Below are 21,848 nucleotides of genomic sequence, written 5' to 3'. Positions count from 1 at the left end.
CATCAATCCAAACGGGAAGAAGATTGGTTTCGCAGGTTTGGCATCATTCATGCGTTGGAATCACTCCATGTTGGTTCAGAAGCAAGTGGGTTGACGGCCGCCCCCCCACACAAAGGGTCTTCAAAAGCATCTAACTTTACCAGAAAGTCGTGGGGCTGTTGGTTTGTTTACCGAACGCTGCATCGAGACCCAGTGCGTACCGTTTCAATTAGTCCCTTCGCATTGCGAAGCATGGGATTCTGGAAGAGAATATGACCCCATGGGATTCTGGATGAGATCACCGGTTGAAGTTTAGTCTCGATTTTGTTTTGTAGTTTAATCTCTGTTTACTTCGTGAAAAACATGATGCTTCTGAAAAAAGATTTTGTAAGAAGTTGTTTTTGAAAGGAAAATCATAGTCCTAAAATAAGTTGCGGGAGTGTTTGTTTCAGAAAAAAAAAAATCATGATCAATGGAAACGTATTCCAGGAAAATATTTTTACTTCTTCAGATTAGGGAATTCTTTTTCCTAATTTTAAGCATGCATATTTCCTTTGACTGTGTATAATTTTTTGTTGATCGATCGTTTTCAGCAAACTAAGTGCGTAAAAGTCCAAAAAACTAATTTAAGAAAAATTCTTATGCTCAAACAAACATACCCTGAAAATTGTTTTCCACCGTTTGGAATGGAAACTGATTTCTATTTCTACCAACAGTAATCAACTATCTTTTTGACCTATAGGCTAGATGTTCCTTCACTCTGAAGGACAATGTCAACAGATCTCTAACTCTGAAAAATAGCTACAAAGTTATCTAAAAGCACTTTGTTATCTTAGTAAAACGATCTATGTATCACCCTATGTTTAATTTGTCGCTTGTTATTGTCGTCCCTTCTCTTTCGCGTGATGTAATTACTGTCGCAAGATCACAGTGATTTGAAGTCAAGTTTCTTTGAGTACTTTACACAAACGTGTCTCGTGCGTAATATTGAGAGTATCGCACATACCATTTCGGCCATCATCATAGGACTAACACTATCGAACAAACCAGAGAAAAAGCACCCAAAAGATGAGACTCCGATTGGAGAGAGAGAGAGAGAGAGAGAGAGAGAGAGAGAGAGAGAGTAAACGAAGACGCGAACCGAGCAAACTCATTCATGTCCAAGAAACACATTTCCGAGACGATTCCTGTGCTGTCCAAGAAGCACAGCATGCTTAAAGAACGAGAACTTCTTGTACCCTGCCTACCCTATCGCCAAAGAGTAGAACCATATCTATGGACTGAAGGTACAGAGTATACCATGCATCGGACAGACTCTAAACATGGCGACATTCCAATCGAACTTACAATTTGATAAGCAAGAGAGTAATATCCAGCACCAGTGGTTCCTACATCAGCTTCATCAGGTTCTGCACTTGCCTACATGTGCCATTTCCCTGCTCAGCATACAACTGATCTCAAGCTATATGGGCATTCCACTCCCCGGTTGAATCCCCATGGCATACACAGCTGTCTAATATAAACAAGAACGAATCGAGAAACTTATCTCTACTCATTTCGAACCAGGAAAGTCATTTCAGGTGCAAAATAAGCGGATCTAGAAGTAATGTGCTCTAACAAGAGCCGTGAACAATTACTTTGGGTTCCGCAGGGGAAATAAATGAGCAAAACAGAGAGGATGCTTTATCCGGTATCTGCCGGGATGTAAAAGCAATCTTCCAATTGCATATTAGACTATCTAAACTACCTTAAAGACTGTCGCCACCCCAGTTACTATATGGATCTTAATGGCCACAAGCAAAATACAACCAGCCAATGTTCAGGGGCCATGTCTTCCATCGGGGTGAATGCCCAAAACTCCTAAGTCTACTATCTAGTTCATCAAGTATAACAACAAAAGTTGGCCAACTTGACATTGAACGGCCTACACCTGCCTTCATACTAAAAGAATATCACGGACCAAAAACGCACATCGGATGTGGAGCAGCTGGCGCAGCTCTGTCTCTAGATTGTGGAAGACATTTTATCAATTCATTTTCCCGACGCCTTCACATTTCATTGTCTAGGATATCGCGCATCATCTGAATTGGGATAAGACCTTCTGTTCGAATAGCCTCTTTGGTGGGATCTGGACTGATGAAGTACAAAGTCGGCAGGCCACGTACCTGAAACATAAGAGCTACACATGAAACTCATAAGCAGCCAATTTTTTCTTTTCCATGGAGATTAACTGGCTTCAAGTTGTCCTGAATCTTGATTCATCATAATTCAAATTCATTTCTGAAAAACATCCAGCAAAACATTTTTAACTCCTTTGACTTAACTGCAAAAAGGGGGAGAAAGGAGCAGTTCCTTAAGAGGAGGATCATGACCAAGCAAGGTTTTCAATGAAGAGCTGTTCCCACTTGTCATTCAACAACAATTGTGGACCAAGAGAAGAATACCAACATCAAGTTTCTTATGATATCAAGGGATGATGGGGATCTCAAGCCAAGAGTTTGAACGCAACAATCATGAGAAAAGGTATCGGACTATGGCAACAATTACCTGCATATCTCGGGCAAAGTCATACTCATCGTCCGTATCAACTTTCACAATTATGGCATTATTCTCATACTCCACTGCAAGCTGCAATATGGAATCAACCTAAGCATTTGGCCCCAAGAAGCACCTTATGTATATAGCATCTTGTCCACACACTTATCAAGGGGAGAAAAATGGGGGAAGACAATACAGCAACTAGAGACATCGAAAATGTTGCCTTACTAAGGGAAGATGTCAAATCTTGAGATCGGTTAGAAGCATTTATAAAAGCCAATGAACTGATATCTGATCAGACTGTCTCTCGATTCAGGTCTATAATGAATGCTTTGCTACTGTTGTAAGTGGTGTATCAACGAAAGAAACTCCTAAATCTACAGCCACGATCTCTGATCCGTATCGCTCCAGTGATGAAACAAATATATTTCCCTCGAGAAAGAACGTAAATGAGAGTAATTGATCAAAATAAAAACCCAGAGGTGACACGTGATTGAAAAATTAACCCACAACAAAACAAAAGGTTTGAGCCTACCATTTCAAGTTCTTGGGCCATCAAAATACAAGGTCCACACCATGTCGCGTAGAAATCAATGATGAGGGGCACGCTCCTTTCTCCCCTCACAAGCTCCTGCACCTCCTGAGCCGACAATTTTTTCTTCCAAACGAAAAGAAGAAGCACATCAATGTAAATGGTTGTACAGTCTGCCGAAGAACAGCTACATAATTTGCCCCAAGCCCAAGCAAAACCAACCATACAGTTTGAACGAAAAGACCAAAATATATCAGCTCACTAAAGATAGCTTTTCCTAGATTTCTTTTCCTCCATTTTCATAGGCTAACAAGGGAGAAATCCCAAGCTCCACATTCAAGGATTTCCCCTTATCCACTGGAAAAATCGAAACTACGCAGATGCATGCAAGAGAACGAAAAAGACGCAACAATCGAACATGGCAACATACCACAAGATAGTCTTCTCTTACGTGCTTCCCTCGAGGTGGTGTGCAGAGCAGCTTTCTGGGCACAGTGGATAGCGAAAAGGGTCCGTCTCCGATTCCCGGAGAAGACGAAAAAAGCGAACTTTGTCCAAATTTCTTGGCGGAATCTTGGAATCGAGGAAGACAAGGCGGTTTAGAATGGGACGATGAGACTCGACTGCTGAGAAATATCGCGATTGGAGAGTGTATTTGAAGAAGACCCATTATCTTTATCTTTGTAGAGACACAGCAGGAGCTGGGGATTTTGGTGGGGTTTTTCAGACTTTCACAGTTGTCCAATTGGCCGTGTTTGGTTGCAGTGTCTGGTCTATGCTACCCGAGGAAAAAGATTAGTCCCGTGTACTTGCAAGGTTCCCTTGATTTGTCAAAACAAGGCGTGTGCGAGTATCATTTTTGCTTTAGAAGCATTTTTGGAGCAAAAATCTGTTTAATTACGTAATTTTACTTTTATACTTTTGGAGCATTTTTTTTTGCTCCAAAAGTGATTTTGGAGCTACTCAAGAAGTAGAAAAAAAAATTGCTTTTGGTAATTACTTCTCTCAAGAACTAGAAAAATAAATTTCTCGCAAAAAGTCGATTCCTAGAGTAAAAGTGTTGTCATGTGCACGCCCACCAAGTAATTACAGCTGCTAGAATAGAATAGACCAAAAGCTGTATTTCATTCCTTTGAATCAGAAAATTTTGAAGGTTCTTTTTGGACTTTCCCTATGAAGACCCAGCATTTTATTTAATAGTATCTAATCTAAAAAATTATGTTCTCAGCAATTCTTAGGATCTGGTTTTGAGGTAATTAACAAGTCTAAAATACAGTTTCCTCAATCAAGTGCCCTGATTAAAAGCAAAGAAACGCCTTGGCACTTCAATTCCTTCAACAAGACAGAAGGCTGACAGGATGGCTTTTGCTCTATCTGAGGCAGGGATTACTGAAATTGACTCTGATGAAGCAGTGATCGATCAAAAGGTGAAGGGAGTTTGTTCATCTGCTAAAATCCATCCCCTGTACATCTCTCTTCCTGATACCCTGTTTTTACAGAATGCTTTCTTATGAACTGCATTGCAGATGGGAGAAAGACTAGGTACTTTTTAGTCCTCGTCTCGGTCTGTCAACGGTTTAGCGCGCAATCCAGAACATGCAAATTCAAGCAGATTCTCTCTGAAGGGCAGGAGAATCCAACAACAGAAGAGCAAAGATGAGAAGTGAAGAAACGGAGGCTATATGTTTCATAGCAGTTCTCGAAAAAATTCCTAGAAAATCGCAGTTCGGGAAACTTGTGTGTCTTGAGCATGCGCAGCCTAATATGTGTATCCACATTTGGCTCCCTCTGGCTAAATGCGTTATCTTGATTTTCACATAGATGCAGACAAAAGTACCAGTATGAAGTCATCTTCTTTTCTGTTTTGGCTTATGTCGCGCGCTTCTAAAAATCAGTTTACATAGGGTCTAACATACGCTGCAACATGTCGTCGAAAGAGAACATGAAGATGAGGCATAGATTTTCTTACACCGAAAGAGAGGTACGATGCTGAGATTTAGGCCCTCATCTTCCAGTCCTCCTTGCCATTTTCACGGTGTTAGTACACAAGAGTCTAGGTGATCTTTACATACATTACCATAACACAATCATAATTATCATCACAAGCTTCACATAGTCCACCTTAGTTCCTACCAATTCTTAGGGAAGAATCGATCCCTTTGTTGCTCCCGGCAAAGAGCTTCGCGATTTCCAACTGGGTACTCGCGATGATCTCGGTTCTTTTGAGATCCATCTCGCCTCGCCTCGCCTCGGCCTCGATCCTCATTTTCTCCAACTCCTTCATCGTCTCCATCCTCGATTGCTCGGATCTCATGATAGCTTCCGCCAACCACCGGATGCTCTCGGCAATCCCGTACTCTTCTCTCATTCGCCTCTTTTTGTTCTTTTCTGCCTTCCTCGCCATCTTATGTTTCTTCGACCTCGACGACTTTTGCTTATCGCTGTAAAGGGCCGGTGTGCTGCTATCTGTCTCCACTGGATTCTTGTCAGATAGTTGATCTGATAATTTGGTTCCCGCTCCATCTTCCTACATGAACATAAACGTAAAACGACAGTTCAAGAAGCAATTATCTCAGTCATATATCAAAACCAATGAGCCTGACTTGAATCAAATCTATTGGAGGCAATGCTAGAGAAAACACAATAGTCAAATCCAATGATCCCCATGATTAATATATTCAAGTCAAATCAGGATAGCACCATCCAATGGAAATTATCATTTGGTTCTATTTGTTTATTTGGCCTACTAGTATAATAAATCATGCAGAGCTAGAATGAATTCAAGTTTCCTGGGCACGACAGATAAAAATGAAAGGAACACAATTGAAAATGAAGTGGCCTCGCACTCTTCTTACCTTGGGCAACTTGTCTACTCCATTGGATCCATGAGAATTCTGGGCATTACAGGGCGGCGGCGGCGGAGGAGGACCCGAAATCGGCAGCAGCTGCGGCACGGCCGCAGCAGAGGACGGCTCTAGCAATATGAAAGGCGGTGGGTTAGAGGCCGGCGGCTGAGAAAGCGGCGGCGGGGGCAAAGGCGGCTGGGGCGGCGCGGTGCCGCGCAGGAGCATATCGAGACGCGGATACAACGGCCAGGAGGACGCGTCGGCGGCGGCGGACTCCGTCCGGTACCTCTTCTTCATGGACTCGATCTTGTTCTTGCATTGCGTCTGAGTCTTGGGCGACTTGGTGCAGCTGGCCCGGGACGAGACGAAGCGCGCCACATCCTCCCAGTCGTGACCCTTGAGCTTGGCCCTATTCCTGAGCGCCCATTTGGATTCGTAGGCCTCGAGGAGGCTCGAAACCGCTCCTTCGCTCCACTCATCCCTCTTCAGCCTATCGCCGCCGCCAGCGGTGGCTGATTGCCTAGGGGACTCTTCCAACTTGACGGTGCCGCTGTTGGGGAGGAGAGATGGGGGCGTTTCCTGGTTAGCTTCCTTGTCCGTCATCTCTCCCCATGCTAGAGCTTCCTGCCCCGAGGGTTCTTTGACCTTTTTTTTCCTCACTTAGCTGCTAACATGCTGAAGCTTTTGGACGGTAGTGGAGAACAGAGACAAGAGAGACAAGAACCACTAGCATTATTAGGGAAGTGGGGATAAAAAGGAAGAGGCTATAGCTCTGCTCTAGTGGCCAACCAAAGCAGGAGAGAGAAAGAGAGAGAGAGAGAGAACCACTAGCATTGGAGAACAGGGGGTGGGGAGGGAGAAGAAAGGAAGAAAGAAAGAAAGAAAGATTAGTGGGAGTGGGGGGCAATCAAAGGGAAAGAGGGTCACTTTTGTCAAATGAGTTAATGATGGTAACCTCTTAACCTTTTTCGTTTTTCTCCTCCTTTCTTGCTTTATGGGTGCGTTTGATTTTCTACATATTTTCCCCCGCCCCTTTTCTTTCCCAACATTTAAAAAAAAAAAAGAGGGAGAAAAATCACGTACCTACGAAATTTAAGTGAAACTCTACTATCTGAACAATCACAGCTGATTGACTGATTAAAGACTCGGTTTATCTGAAAAATCAATAAATTCGATTCCGCGAACCATCCTTAATTTTCCGAAATCTTGATTAGCCTATGAAAGATGGGCATGGATTTAGGTGTGATGTAGGACTTCCCTACTTGCGCATAGACCCATGGAGCGATTGCAGCGACGATTTTCTTTTCCTTTTTCTTTTTTCTTTTTATGGATATTTGATACTTCGTTGGCACTTTAAACCGAAAGGTTCAACAGTTGGGTTTTTCTATCCGAGTAAGAAAAAAAAAAGCGTTACTCTATTCGAACACGTTCGAATAAAAATCGTGAGAAACACATGTACCGATGATCGAACTTTACACTATTTAATCATGTTTTCTGTCTTGCATTTCTCTTTCCTTCCTCGAGGATAACAACGACAGAGGCACAGCGCGATGACAAAGGCGGAGGGGATGCGACGGGAGAAGAGAAGATTAAGATTTAGGTCAAGATGTTTTGACACAAATCCCTAAAAAAAGGAATAATCGATTCAATCATCTTAAAAGTAATAGCATGTAACGCATTTTCTTTTCAACCACGACGGACCCATATCACCCTGTTCTTTCTAAGGCATTCTCGTATTTCTTTTGTTGGGGGGAAGCCTTCCTAATTTTTTTTTTTTTTTGCCTTTCTATATTTTCTTTCGCAATCTTTATAATGCCAGTTCCTTTTGAGCATCGACGGATGTGGGAAGGTCTAAGAATGTTTGATTAATATTCAAAAGTATGGTCCTCCGCCCACTAAGCTCGTACGGCAATCGATAGACATTGGATTTTCTGGTGCGGCCTTTAGAGAGAATGCGCGAATGAGATGATTCGATTCGGAGTTGAAATTTTAAACGAGAAGAAGAAAGGATTAAGCACGCAGGTTAGTAGAATAGCAACTGAATAAACTTTGATGGCGGTGAGTTGGAGTAGTTTTGGCAGTTAGCGTTGATATGAAGCGAGGGATGAAGTGACGTGGTGGTGGTGGTGGTGGTGGCGGTGGTGGAGGTGGAGGTGGTGGTGGTGGGCCAGTCACGTGGGCGTGTCGCCCACTCTGTCCGTCCATGGCACCACCACCATCCGCCAATGCGCTGCCGTCACTCTCTCTCTCTTTCTCCTGCTGCCTTTTTCCACATCCCACCCTTTTCTTCCTCTCGTTTTTTTTTTTTTGGCTCTTTCTCTCTCTAAAGCTTTGCTTTTTTGATTGCCTTTTTTGGCGCTTTTTGAATGCTTTCCCCGTTTGCCCTTTTGGTGGATTCGTCGCCACTAAGGGTTAACGGGACGTTTTTGGGAGGGGGAGCGGCGGCCCTCTCCCCTCGGCAACATCTCGAACCGGGATTGGTCGCTTTCATCGGCCAATGGGAAAGCGCCATCTCAGCTTCGCATTCTTCCAGGTGACCTTGCTTACGTTCTTCGTCAAACAAATTTGTCATTTCCCTCTCCTTGGGCCCTCCTCCCAAACAAAAAAAAAAAGAAAAAAGAAAAAGAAAAAGAAAATAACGTCAAGTCTCATTTCCAACAAGAAAAACACACGGGTTCAGTTGGAATTTGGACATTTTTGAGGTAGCTTGCCTACGTTAAGAGAAAAAAAAAAACCCAAAAACATAAGGAACGCTAGAAGGAGGGCTTGAACCTCCGACCTTGTGGTTAACAGCCACACGCTCTAGCCAACTGAGCTATTCCAGCTTTTTCTGTTCCAATTTCCTTACCGTTAAATTTATAATTTAACTATAAAGTACCAAAAAAACACCCTTGAAACGCTTAGGAATTATTCATTACTAACACTAGTATGCTTCTCGGTTTTAGTTTTTCCAAAAATAGAAAGCCAAAGAAAGAAAGGGGAATTATCTCTTTCCGCTACTAACTGCAAAGACACTCGATAGTAGCTGCTTGTTTTATAGGCTTTATCACATTCGGTCGGAAGGGAAGAACATGAGCGATGCTACCTGCGACTGAACGTGATTGTTAAGAGCTGCATTAGCACAAAAATATGAGGTAAGTGCAACCGTCCATTTCCCAGACCAAAAAACGAGACGGAGAATCGAATGGAGCGAGTCGGAAATGAGGATGTTCGGCATTGGTATGGTAAAAAGCGAGAGCGAGAGGCACTTGAAAAAGTCATTGAAAGGTGGTTGGAAAAACAAAAGGGCAAGAGTGTTGGTGGGGGGCGCTGTCGATGCTGCTACATCGTCAATAATGCAAAGAAACACGAGGAGAACTAGCAAGGCAATAATGGGCATCCCCCCTTCGTGGGGTCTCTCTCTCGTTGCCAGAATGATTTGACCGGTCCCGCCAACCATTTTCAAGCTGTTTATAACAAGCCGAGGCACTGTAATTGTATACTGCTGTAGGTCGTCTCCCCCTGTAATGTTCAGCAAGATAACAGGGGTTCGTTTCCACGAATCCGTCTCACATACGACTCGGAAGAGTAAAGAAAAAGACGATCAGTGGAGGTCGCTCATCGGTGCACGCAGGCCGCTTTCCTTTTGAAGGTTTCAAATTCCCGAGCCAGAACATAATAATCAAAGTCAAACAACGTGGCTAGTTAAAAAGACAACTTGAGATCAAACGGCCAATGGGTGGTGGCCAATCTGCTGAATCTGGTGCGACTGTTCCACTTGGACCAAGTTGATGGATTTGGCTCCAGCTCTCTTTTTCTGCTCTGTGCCCACGTCGGTAAAGCCGAGAAGAAGTCGTAGAGAGAGACAATCACCCCTGACTCAGCGTGCACGGTTCGGTCGATTTACTTCTTAAATAGCCGCAGGTGGAAGAATTGATAGGTAGATTGATATCGTAATCATCCCCCTACCCTTTGTCGACTCATGCCACCCCGAACAGCCCGGTTGACAGGATGTCACAACTCATCACAACAGTTGTTTTTCATTTTCGGAAGTAAAGTTAAACGTAGCAGAACCAAATATATGGGCAAATAAGTTGTGCACGCAGATAAGACGGGTCCGTTTGCACCCTGAAATACCAATAAAAGTTCGATTTTCAGAAGACAATCTCCAAGCATTATGTTATAGAAACTTTCCTCTCATATTAACAGCTGAGAGGGTTGAATAATCTCTTAAACAGGCCACTGATCTTCTCGCAACACACGCTTCAGTAACCTGAACACAACTCCCTGGGTTCGCAAAGTGGTGTTCAGCAGAGGAAGACCCTACGAAACAATAAGAACCGGCCAGGCTTGTAAGCTGATGCCCGGACAAGCACTACAGAGAAGTAAGAGCATCGTCACTTGGAAAAAGAACCGAAACAGAGGACCCATTGGTGACATTCTACTTTCGGTAGACATGAACCAAAACCAACGCAAACGATTCAGATGCTGTCCCTAGTCAGTACCTGCAAATACCTCATTGTCCTTTGCTTATTATCACCATGAAAAGAAAAAAGACTAAAAATTTTTAACTATTTCCACTACTAGCCTTATTGATTACTCATCTTAAACATCGCCCACCACTTGAAGAAACGAACAGTATTTTGACTCTAGAAAATCCTATTTTGTCGAGAATAAAGTTAGTGACCATGCCATCTGAACCACAAATGCAGAGAATATATCAGAAAAGCATCTGGTTTGTCGAAGGGATCATGAGAGACCCATAAAGTATGCCAAAATGATGCTAACCTTGACCACTGCAATGAGAAGGAGGACGAAACTAACCCGAACACATCGACAGTATACCTCTAGGCTTCCCGACTGATGAATACCTTTTCTCATGCAACATGTCATGCATGAAGACCGAAATTCTCTTTTGAGTAGCTTCAGAGCAATTAAGCAAGATAAGCTGCCAAACTTTAGAGCTTGTGACATCCATATATATGAGAAGAATGTACCTCTGCCAAGTGATCAATAAGCTTCCCATGATGAACCTCTAGCCATGCTGCATGTTCCAAAGTCAATCTTTGAGCAATTTATCATACCGATATACTGCGCCGCCCTCCATGAAACAAAGAAATCGCATCCACAGTCTTCTCTAACTGCGAAGGAAGTAAAACTCACTCACACATAGTTCTAACAATCGGTTTGCCGAACCGAATCTGTGACACATTATACATGGTACCAACCAGAAATTGCGAGGGAGAGGAGGGTTGGGGGTAGGATTGCCTTACCATTTTCATCACATTGACTTATGCCGACTGGATGATCCTCCGATTAGAATTATAATCAGAAATGTGAAAGACGGAGTTAACTGTGCAAATTTTTCTGGGTTGTGGGTACTCGAAGTAGCAACTGGCCATGGCAAGGATGGAGTGGCCTCAGCAAATGGATCAATCTGGAGCCTCAGGCTCCATATTCACTTATGATATGGAAATGAATACTAGAAAGGACATGCAAGGCCCGTGCCCCAAAGCAAGCACAATCCTGCTCAATCAACTTATACAGCGCAATTTACCATAGAGAAACAGAAATTGCGCATAATCATCTTGAAGACATTCTCATGTCTTTGATATACCCACCATATCTATCGTTCAACAGTGCAGTAAATTAATTCATTCATCAAACAATATTAAGAATTTGACTTTCGTGGTATGAAGATAAGCTTCGAAGATGATACTGCATTACCATTTATGAGTTTGAATTGGGAAAGATATTAGGAAGTCAAAGTCAGAATAGTGCAAGTTCATGATTGAATAAACGGATTAAAACATCACATCCATAAAAAAAAAAAAAAACAAAACAAGCTTTTCAGCACTCAAGTAGATTCGACAAGACTTAAATATTGAACCCAACGCTAGACCCGCCAGCACACATGAATACATGAATGTAATTTCTTCATGCTGCATAAAAACCTGTTGTCACATTAGCAGGGGCTAGTCTTCCGGCTTCTTGCTGTTGAAACTTCCCCTAATCCGCTCGATCATCGCTGCCTCACACAAATCAAATTAATGCCTTCGAGTGGCATGTGGTCGGTCACTACAAGTACTAGACAATCACCAAGCTTCTCAGCATTCCAATCGGAACATCGAGGTTCTTTTGCAAAACTTTTGAATGAATTTCATTCATTGAAAGATATATGACTACATAGTATCTAATCCATCCAAACATAGAAAGCTCCGCAGCCAGAGGTGGATTCAAGATCAGAGCAAAGCAAACTGGCTAAAAACTACTGTATGAATTTCATATATCCAATATTAGAACTATTTACAGAATGAGCCAGAGTATCCAGGCGAACAAAATTTGATAACGACACCGCTCAAGAGCCTCTAATTATCATCGAACTCCACGGGCTGTACATTTTTTCTTCCATATGGCAAACACAAAAGGGACATGGCATCACGGTTCAATTGCATAAGAATCCAAAGATCACGAAGAATGATGCAGTAGATAGTCAAACCGCGAATGTCTAAACAAATTCTCATTGCTTCCATCGCTGCTGCTGCTGAGACCTCGAGTATCGAGCAAGTTCAACAGCGCCATGGCCTTGTTCTTCCCTTTGGGGCTCCCGTTCTCCACCACGTTGTTAATCCCATCAAACACGCCCAAACCCATCCTCCTCACATCCTCCACCACCCCCTCTCCTCCGCACCTAGCCAAATTCAACAAAGCCGATACCGAATTCTCCTTTATTCTGATGCTGGAGCCCGTCGCGGCGTCCAACAAATCCACCAAAACCCCGACTCCCGACACCTTCCGGAAGGCCTCTTCGCTCTCTTCGCACCCCGCGATCTGCGCCACGACGGCCGTCGCGTCCTCCACCAATCCGACCCTCCCGTCCTTCAGGATCAGTCCGAACAGCGCAGCCACGATGCCGAACTGGATCATGGTGGATCTGTTGAGCGCGTAGAGGGAGGCCCCGAAGAGCGCCTTCAAAGCGTCTTTGACGGACCTGGGGGGCGAGTTGGGGCACTTGACGATGTCGATGAGGGCGTAGATGATGTCGCGCTTAGCGCCGATGATGGGGCGGTAGGAGTCGACGATGAGGAGGCTGTGGAGGGTGGCGGCGGCGGACTGGACGGCGGCGTCGGGGGTGGAGGAGGAGGGGCCGTGGTGGCGGAGGACGTGGGAGAGGGCGTCGAGGAGGCCGCGGGTGGACATCAGGGCCTCCTTGGAGTTGATGGAGAGATTGAGGAGGGTGACGGCGGCGTTCTCCTGCGCATCGGGAGAGGAAGAGTAGAGGGTCTCGGACAGGTAGGGGATGGCACCGGCGTCGGCGATGAGGGAGCGAGCGTCGGGGTCGTGCTTGGTGATGAGGCGGAGCTCGCAGAGAGCTTCGGTGCGCGTGAGCTCGGAGACGGAGCTGAGCTTCGTCACCAGGGACTTGGCCGTCCGGCGCTTGACCTCCATGTGCTGCGTCTTGCCTCTCTCTCTGTGTCTCTGTCTCTATCTCTCCCCCCGAGAGGTGGCGAGTGGCAAGGAGGTGGGGAAGCGAGAGATCTACGGGACAAGATGAAGACGAAGAAGGAGAGGAAGAGTAGAAGTGTGTGAAAGGGGGCAGAGAAGAGGAATCATGGAAAAGGTCAAAGGGATAATCACCTAACTATTTTGCTTTTGCTTATTGCAGTTGGAACTTGGAAGTCGACATTTTTATTTTTTTTCGAGCATTTCTTTTGTCGTTGCCTTTGTTTCTGTTTCGGATTGGATAAGGAAAGAAACGTGGGACTGTGGGAACGAGGTGGGTGGTGGGGTCCAGGGGAAGCCGCCGCTTTCTTTATTTTTTCACTTTGTTCCGTGATCACGGAGGTTTTGACTTTTCAAGCACGTGCCGCGCGGGCTAATCACAGTTGATTAGTCTTTTCGCTTTAGGTTTCGAGGGGTCGACAAGCGTGCGCATTACAACACATCCAACAGTGAATTTCTGCACCAAAAATACTTTTAAAGTAAAAATTTATTTAATAATGTAATTTCTAAAATAAAAATCTATTTGAAAAAAAAAATTACTTTCGAAGTGAATTTTCACTTTTAAAATTATTTTTTCTTCAGTTTGATAAGTTAAAAAAATAACTTATCCAACTCAAAAGGTACTTATCGCGTCACACTCTTTTCATTACGCCCTTACCCTCTTTTTGATCATATCTACCTCCGTCGATCTCTGTCGCCTCCGACCATTGCCGGCCGTTGCCCATCGTTGACCTCCACCGACAGCCGCTCACGACCACCGCCTGTCACCGCCCACCGTAGACCTCCGCCGGCCGCCGGCCACCGTCACTCGTCGACCGCCCTCGGCAGCCGCCCACCTTTGACCTTCACCGACCGCCACCTATCGCCACTCACAATCACTATCGATCTCCACCAACCGCCGCCGACCACCGCCGACCTTCGCCAACCGCGATCGCCGCCAACGACCTCCGACCATCGACCATCGCGCAGGTCGTTGCCGCCGGAGTAAAAAATAAATAACAATTTTTTTTATTTTTTAAAAGTAAATAATATTTATAAATAATAAAAATTATTCTTTAAAGAAATTTAAAACGTTCAAAAAATGAAGTAGAAATTTTTTGGTCGCCGACAATCATTTTTCGTAGAAGATTTTGTGTTAATAATGTGTGAGAAGTAGAAATTTCAACCGTTATCAAACAAATTTCTCCGATCAGAAATAACTTCTGAAGCGGAAGTAGAAAAATCAATTGTTGCTTCTGAAAAGAAGAAGAAGTAAAAAAATCAATTTCCGACGAGAAATAAATTTCTAAAGCAGAAGTGTTACCATGCGTGTCCTAAGCATCCGCATGATCAGGACTACCCCATTTGCATTTGCATACACACGTGAAGGAGAGACGAGGAAGTCATTTCATTTGTTCCTTCTTCTTCCTTTTTCTCGATAACTATTGATCCCAACGTCCATTCATCTAGAAACGAAGAAAAGGAGAATAATGTTCTAAATGTGCTTGGGAGATTAATGGACAAAAATTGATTGGCCGATAAGTGATGTGGCACGCTTCCGTAAGATGTCCACAATGACCCGCTCAACCGTATGCTCGTTTACAATTCACCGTATCGTTTGCATCATGTTTGATCGTTAGTTAAGTCAACTGAAATCCGTTAGAAAAATAAATAGAGGGGGGACTCGGTATAGATGTTTGGTCGCGTATTTTAGTCAATGACTAGGGACTGCTCGGAAAGTTGGCCTAATTCCCTAGTGACTTAATTTTATGTACGGTCTCGATTCTATCCCGTACTTTTTTTTGGCTTAAAAGAAATCACCGGCTTTAACTCTAATCCGAACTCTGCCCCGAACTTTTTTTGTTTGGTCTGAAAAAATAAAATTACCAACTTTCAATCTGGTATCAAATCTGCCCCAATTAATCCTGTGTCGGTCCAAATATTGGCATTAGTTGTTTAATGTGGCATTTTCATGTCGAGAACAAATCCACGCTAGTAAAGTGACGTGAAAAATTATCTCTAAATCGAAACCGTTGTTTGATATGAAAATCTAAAGGAAATCAGGGGATGGCTAACAACAAGAATTGGTATTGGACCTAGAGTGAGAGACTTTTTTAGTGGATCAGGAGGATTAATTTTTCGAATTTCTCATTAGTAACTATTGATCAACTATGAAGCACGTACACTTTTCGGGGGACTTTATGTCGTGTCGAATATTCTTCAACATGCGACCAACACGTGGTTAATAAGTGTCGGGCATTCGATACATGATCGGCGCTCCGAATATGCCAACGACAAGCAATTCTTATATGCCATTACGACACGCACGAGGTCAATTTTAAATGTTTTCTATAAATTATGAATCAAAATGTAAATTTGTATATATATATAGACACACACACACACTTAAGTCATATACTTAGACATCCAAAATTACTATATGTACTTAGCAAAAAAAAAAAAAAACCTAATCATAAATCCCTAACAATAGTAGAAGAAGAAGAGAAAGATAAGGCAGAAACTCCCTATTGATATAAAAATATATATTTAATGTATAACTTTTTCTAATGTGTCAAAATTCTTTATTTTTTGAAAAATAACATATTGACATCTCGTGTCCTATTGCGTATCGATATCGATGCTACTTAGCTGATCAATAGCAATTGGATGATGATCAAGTGGGTGTTCAGAAACAGCATGAGTCGGATCGACCACGTGGCATCAGTTATTGAACGTGTACGTATGGTTGTTGGGAGGTCCTTCTTTGTTTCGACAGGGAAACTTGACCACTGACGAAGGGTGGCTTTGCATGGACCTAGTCCGCCCTCATTACCAATGGGCTGAATTATGGGATTTTAGCACCACTGGATTCAATATGCCAAAGTCAGAACCGATCAGTTCGGTCCGGTACCCAGGTCGGATCGAACCGTTCCACACCCCTAATCGCATTGATAGACTATGTACATTTTGGTACTCTAATTTAGTACCAATTACAGGAGCTTAGTACCACTGGACCTGATACGCCAAAGCCAGAACCCATCGGTCCGGTCGATACCCCGGTGCACACCCCTAGTTGCACTGATGGGCTCTGTGCTTTTGGTACCCTAATTTGGCTGACCCCAAGTATCGGTCTAAACTCAAAAAATCATTTTAAAACCCCAAAGGGAACGTACTAATCTTTCTCAATTTCCCGCAGACTGCTCTTTACCGTAAAACACATAACCCAAGTGGTCCAGAAAGATGAAAATTGGGAGCATCCTTAACGAAACCGAAACAAACGAAAATGTCACGACACGAGACTCAAGGTTAACTCCATAAATTAGCCCCCTTCCGCTCAAACAAATAATCATAACCCCGCCGACACATCGAAGCGCGCATCCCTCCCGCTCCGTTCGGTACAAGATTTGATCAGGTACACAGCTCGCGGGCCACTCCGAGCCTCGAGTTCGGCACGTCGTAGAGCACCCTGTGGTTCTGCTGCTGCATGTTGGCGATCACGTTGAGCACGGAGTTGAAGTCCCCGGGTGACGCGGCCAAGGCCAAGCACGTGATGCTGCCGGCGGTGCTGTGGATGAGCAGGTTGTCGGCGGGGAGCGTCAAGTTCATGCCCGAGAACATGAAGGTCATGGTCGGCGCGACGATGGGCACGGAGTAGCAGGTGTCGAAGCCACCGAGGGAGGTCACGGTCAGGTTCCTGCCGACTCGCCTCCGGAACTCGTTCCTCACGGCGACGTAGGCCGGCTCCACTAGCCGAGTGAAGACGGTACCTAGGAGGCAAAAACAGAACATTGAAAAGACAGTTAGGCGAATCACATCAGAACAGAAAATCGGATGCAGTTGGTGCTGTCCGCAGGAGAAGACTGAGACATTGGAAACATTACCCGTCCGATCACTTGCATCACAACTGAATACAACAAAATGAACAAACTAGTGAATCCGAAAAGCGAGACGATGCACGTACCGGAATCGAATATGGTCCCTCCGCCGGTGGTGGGATTGAATGCGAGCGCGCCGGGCGGAATGTCCACGATCTTCCGGCCCACCCGGATCGCGACCAGGTTGGCGTAATAGAGGGAGGGCCGCCTCGGGTTCCTGAGCAGAGGGGTGAACTTGATGCGCAGGGGCTGGGCAGTCGGGCCGAGCCTCAGCGACCCGGAGAAGCCGGGGGACTTGAAGCTGGGCAAGCAGTAGGAGAAGGTGGACTTGTAGAGGTCCTGGGTCTGCGACAGCAGCGACAACGGGCCTCGGCCCAGGCCCAACAGGCCCTGCGGCGGCACCGAGCTGCCCGTGGCCTTCTGGATGCAGCCGAAGGTGTAGTTGGGGATCGGGTCGGAGGCGAGGGTGAAAGTGTCCCGCGAGAGGTTGGCGGCGAGCGTGGAGCTCCCGTACGTCATGTTGAAAAGGCACGCGCCGCCTCCGCAGGTAGGGTTCGACACCTGAAGATGCGCACATAATTGACCGTGAGCTCTTCTGTCCGAAGTGAATGCAGTGCAATTATATGAAGCCCCCCGCGTATCGATGTGGATTGTGGACAGAGCCAGAGGAAAAGATTAAAGAGAGCCTAGATTATCGCGCCAGTCACGGGAGGTCACCATACACTTGTCCAAGGAACCGGATTCCCTTGGCAATGTTAGGGGTGACATGATCGATCTAGGCAATATTAGGGGTGACATGATCGTTAACAATCTTGTCCAAGAAAGCAAGAATGACGGTCCAGGGGAGGTAACTTCCCTTCGTATTTGGTTCTCCATCCTGGCATTTCTGATTTTGTCCGGCTCAGAACACGAATTCTACTGCGATGAAAAGTTACTATTTCCTTGTGGGTACGTGTGAGAGATGTACCTGAGAGCACTGAGGAGACTTGCAAGCGACGTTCCTGTAGGTGGTGGACTTGGCGGAATCGAAAGCCGCGGACGACGGACAGCCGACGCAGCCGGAGCAGGGGACCCAGGCGGCGTCATTGCTGGTGTCCATGGCCATGAGCAGGGTCTGAGGGGGAGTCCCGATCTTGGCCCTCAGAATGTAAGTGGGGCTCTGGACGATCTGCCTCCCGGACGCCACCGGCACCACCGACTTGCCAGCCACGAGGCTGGACAGGAACTGGAGCCTGGCCTGGTCCTCGTGCTGCATCTGGAGGATGGACTCTTCCCAGGAGAGGGATGGAGAGGAGGGCCTGAATGGAGAGCAGGGGCTGTATATGTGCAGCACCTCCAGGGTCGACTCCTGGTCTCGGTCGCTGCATTTTGGGTTTTGGGCAAGTGAGGAGGTGGAGAGCAGGAGGAGGAGGAGGAGGATGGAGAGAAAGAGTTGCAGGGTTTCCATGGCTGGTTTTAGGTTTTGGTGGGTTAAGAGTGGGAAAAGAGAGTGTTGTTGGCTGATATATATGCAAGAGAAATACTGGTGAATGTGAATATGCGTCGAGCAGATTATTAAGTTGTCATTTTGAATTTCCTTTTTGCTTTTTTTTTGTGGGATTGGTCCTCTCTCACATACTGTCCTTTGTCATTCTCAGTCTAGGGAAAATGACAATTGTCGATTCTTTTGTAATTTGTTTATTTGGGAGCTGTTTTGTCTTTTTATGTAACGTGCGTATGAGGGTGGTGGTGGTGGTGGTGGAACATGATGAGGATGAGATTTATACCCTCTTCTTTATGGCTGAATTATTAGCTGATACTCTGTCTTTAACTGATTAATATGTCTCAGGAGCGACACCACCGCATGTTACCAAAAAATTCTCGTCTGCTGCTCGAAATGTGAAACGTAGATGAGGCCAAATCGCAGCAGCGGTATGAAGCATCACCGTCCTGTATGCGGTCGAGTCTCGATAACGGGTGGAGGTGATCCCAGCCAAAACTCTAGAACGAGAGAGGAGAGCGAGAACCATTGTTCATCGTAACAGCATACAAAGTAAAAAGGACATCGTGTTTTCCAGTTATATTCAGATTGAGAAAGGGACAATGTGCAGATTCCTTCCTTTCTCGCTATATACCGTCAACATGGTCATACAGGGACGAACGGTTTCTATGCCCCGGAATGAACTAAACATGGATTGGATACATGTATGTGAAACTCACATGTCCACTCCTCAATAATAAATATCATCATACCCGTCGCGCGGTTCAAAACGCATGGGAACGTACTTAAAAAAATTTGCATTAGACAACCAAAAGTTCATATGCGCAGTAACCCTTCAAGTCATTCCAATGATTACATTCCAACAGTATTAAATCATCAAGACATTTCAAGGACATAGGTGCCAATCTTTCATGTGGGATGAGAGAGAAGCTGCCAATCTTTCCGGGAGGCATCTCTATGCGAGCAGCACCCGTTACTGTCTGCTCTCTTATGTTTGTTGCTGTGGGTGGATTCTCCAAGTCCAAGCGAGATGTTGATCTCATTTCATTATATTAATGAATTGCTTCCTGGCACTGTCGTTATGCCTAAAGTGGGGGGGAAAAGCAGATTCACTTTTCAGCAAACTGCTGTTCAACTTTAGGCTTTTCAAAGCTCAGTGGTGAGCTGTGAATAGTACTGCGAAGAGAAGAGGGTGGTGGGTTAGCTTTGTCTCGTAGCCATGGACATCACGTCTGGGACTGGGGTCATCATGTGAATGCACTGTTTGTTGACCCCCAGACTGACCTTTCTCCATCGATTCCTATATTTAGCTACAAGGCAAGGATGCCTCCACAGTCCACAACAAGGAGCGAGGGCGAAAATTTTCCAGTAAATCCAAATCAAAGAGCAACCTGATCGGGCATCCAATGTAAAAACCAGGTCCAACTTCAAATATACATGGGATAATGACACGAATGACCTAAGAATTTTAGCCCAACGTGTAATGTGATCCTTGTACTTTAGCCTAAAGTTCAATGTGGTTTCCGAACATTAATTTGTTCGATGTGGCCCCTGGACTTATGGTGCGTGTTCATTATAGTCCATAAACTATGTGAAAAAGTTCAATGTAGTCATTCCATCGGTCTAAGATGAGACATGACATTGAACATTTTCATATAGTTCATGGACTAAATTAAACATGTAACAAAAGTTCGGAGATCATATTGAACAAATTAAAAATTTAGGCGTCATATTGTACATTGAGCCAAAATTCGGGGACTACCTGTGCCATTTTCCCAACATAAATCTGGACTTTCTGTTTGTCGCCAATTTTCTGGTAGCCTTACACCCAAAAAAACAAAAAAAAAAGACAAAATTTTCTGGTAGCGTGCTCAATGTTAGAAATCGCGTAGATCAAACCGCCAAAGGGAAAAGGGATTATCGAAGGATTTGCATCTGGAGCTGCGTGTCTGACTTGCTCAAACCCCTCCGGTACCGTACAGAGAATCTAAGTTTGTATGATACTCGGCGGCACTTCTACCATATGTACCGAGGACCTCGAAGCTAATCTTCCTCTAGATTTATCATAACTCTTGGAGGGAATAACTAGAAGCTAATCAATTAAGTTAAAAGGGTGGTCCAATAAAGAGCAAGGGAAGCAAAGGGAATACTAGGAAACGGCTGCACATGCGGGAATGATGCAGCGCAGTACACTACAGGCTTGTAAACCTGGCCTGGGGTTCTGTGGAGTTGTTCGTTCGTATGACTATTGATTCTCAGTCTCACCACCGGAAGAGCTTCGCATTGGAGCGGTGTCACGGGCGATGATCTTTCACTTTTTACTTGCCTTTTTTTTTTTCTTTTCCTGTGGCCGACACACCACGCCTGCCCCTTGTCAATCGCTCGGAACGGGATGGTCAATCATCTTCCTCATGTCCATGTTGAACCCATGGACTGCTGCTATATCTTAGCATCTCTGTTTTTTTTTTTTTTTTTTATAATCGAGATTTCTCACGTGCAATGATTCCTTCTCTTTCTTTCCAAAGAGAGAGAGAGCTTTTGCATATCTTGCTTAGGAACTTCATAGATTAGGTGTTAGAGAGGAGTTGCTGTTAGTAATAGTTCACACATCATTGGTTGTTAATCAAGGGGGCATTTGGTTAGGACGTATATAACGGGAAAAAAGATGAAGCGACGGAGTGGACGCCACTCGTCATTGGGAGAGAGAGAGAGAGAGAGAGAGAGAGAGAGAGAGAGTTCGGCATATCCTTTGGAGCAAAAGAAAGGAAGGAAGGAAGGAAGGAAGGAGGGAAGGGGGACCACAACCCATGAACATGAACCTTAGTGGATGTTTTTCGTTTCCTTTCCTTCCTTTCCCAAGTGGTCGGACCCAACAAGGATTTCCCACCATTCTGTGATGTGCCGCAATTCATCGCAAACGGTGCGCTCCAACTCCAAGCACCCCACCAACCCGTCGGTGGCTCCCCGTTTAGTTTAAGCACTACGACTTACGAGAAGAGCTTGAAATGGCCAATTTTCCATAAAGCGGCGTCGGCAGCGGGTCATCCCATTCCAACCCGTGACCTTGTGGAGAGAGAGAGAGGTCCTTGACGAGTCGTCGTCATCATGGAGGCGAGAAGGGGCACTTTGGGATCACG

The 21,848-nt window shown here is 44.9% G+C and overlaps 4 protein-coding genes and 1 non-coding gene across 7 annotated transcripts; all 5 read right to left on the bottom strand.

The window, feature by feature from the left end:
• Positions 1–1,512: 1,512 nt before the first annotated feature.
• Positions 1,513–21,446, bottom strand: LOC115742186 (thioredoxin-like protein CITRX, chloroplastic). 3 transcript variants are annotated; one of them, XR_007198306.1, is made up of 5 exons: positions 3,480–3,791; positions 3,053–3,175; positions 2,527–2,607; positions 2,304–2,400; positions 1,513–2,144 (listed from the first exon to the last, which is right to left on the bottom strand). XR_007198306.1 is itself a non-coding variant. In XM_030676323.2 (5 exons), the coding sequence occupies exons 2-5, from the start codon at positions 3,717–3,719 to the stop codon at positions 2,028–2,030; spliced, it is 561 nt and encodes a 186-aa protein (XP_030532183.1). In that variant the 5' UTR covers positions 3,720–3,728; positions 21,401–21,446; the 3' UTR covers positions 1,513–2,027. The 3 variants fall into 3 exon arrangements, 2 of the variants coding, with proteins under 2 accessions (XP_030532183.1, XP_048134466.1); XM_030676323.2 differs by lacking the exon at positions 2,304–2,400 and adding an exon at positions 21,401–21,446 and having other exon boundaries at positions 3,480–3,728; XM_048278509.1 differs by lacking the exon at positions 2,304–2,400 and having other exon boundaries at positions 3,480–3,784.
• On the bottom strand, positions 5,010–6,673 carry LOC115742182 (trihelix transcription factor ASIL2). Its single transcript, XM_030676316.2, has 2 exons — positions 5,905–6,673; positions 5,010–5,576 (listed from the first exon to the last, which is right to left on the bottom strand). The coding sequence occupies exons 1-2, from the start codon at positions 6,496–6,498 to the stop codon at positions 5,172–5,174; spliced, it is 999 nt and encodes a 332-aa protein (XP_030532176.1). The 5' UTR covers positions 6,499–6,673; the 3' UTR covers positions 5,010–5,171.
• TRNAN-GUU lies at positions 8,647–8,720 on the bottom strand. The gene has a single exon. It is a non-coding gene; the product is annotated as a tRNA-Asn (tRNA).
• Positions 12,133–13,366, bottom strand: LOC115742183 (U-box domain-containing protein 11). Its single transcript, XM_030676317.2, has one exon. The coding sequence runs from the start codon at positions 13,321–13,323 to the stop codon at positions 12,343–12,345; it is 981 nt and encodes a 326-aa protein (XP_030532177.1). The 5' UTR covers positions 13,324–13,366; the 3' UTR covers positions 12,133–12,342.
• Positions 16,505–18,733, bottom strand: LOC115742177 (aspartyl protease AED3-like). Its single transcript, XM_030676308.2, has 3 exons — positions 18,199–18,733; positions 17,318–17,792; positions 16,505–17,123 (listed from the first exon to the last, which is right to left on the bottom strand). The coding sequence occupies exons 1-3, from the start codon at positions 18,676–18,678 to the stop codon at positions 16,765–16,767; spliced, it is 1,314 nt and encodes a 437-aa protein (XP_030532168.1). The 5' UTR covers positions 18,679–18,733; the 3' UTR covers positions 16,505–16,764.
• Positions 21,447–21,848: the final 402 nt, after the last annotated feature.

Source organism: Rhodamnia argentea, chromosome 5, assembly GCF_020921035.1.
Source record: "Rhodamnia argentea isolate NSW1041297 chromosome 5, ASM2092103v1, whole genome shotgun sequence".
Taxonomy (NCBI): domain Eukaryota; kingdom Viridiplantae; phylum Streptophyta; class Magnoliopsida; order Myrtales; family Myrtaceae; genus Rhodamnia; species Rhodamnia argentea.
Note: the sequence above shows the minus strand (reverse complement) of the source record. Positions and strands in the feature narration are given on the sequence as shown.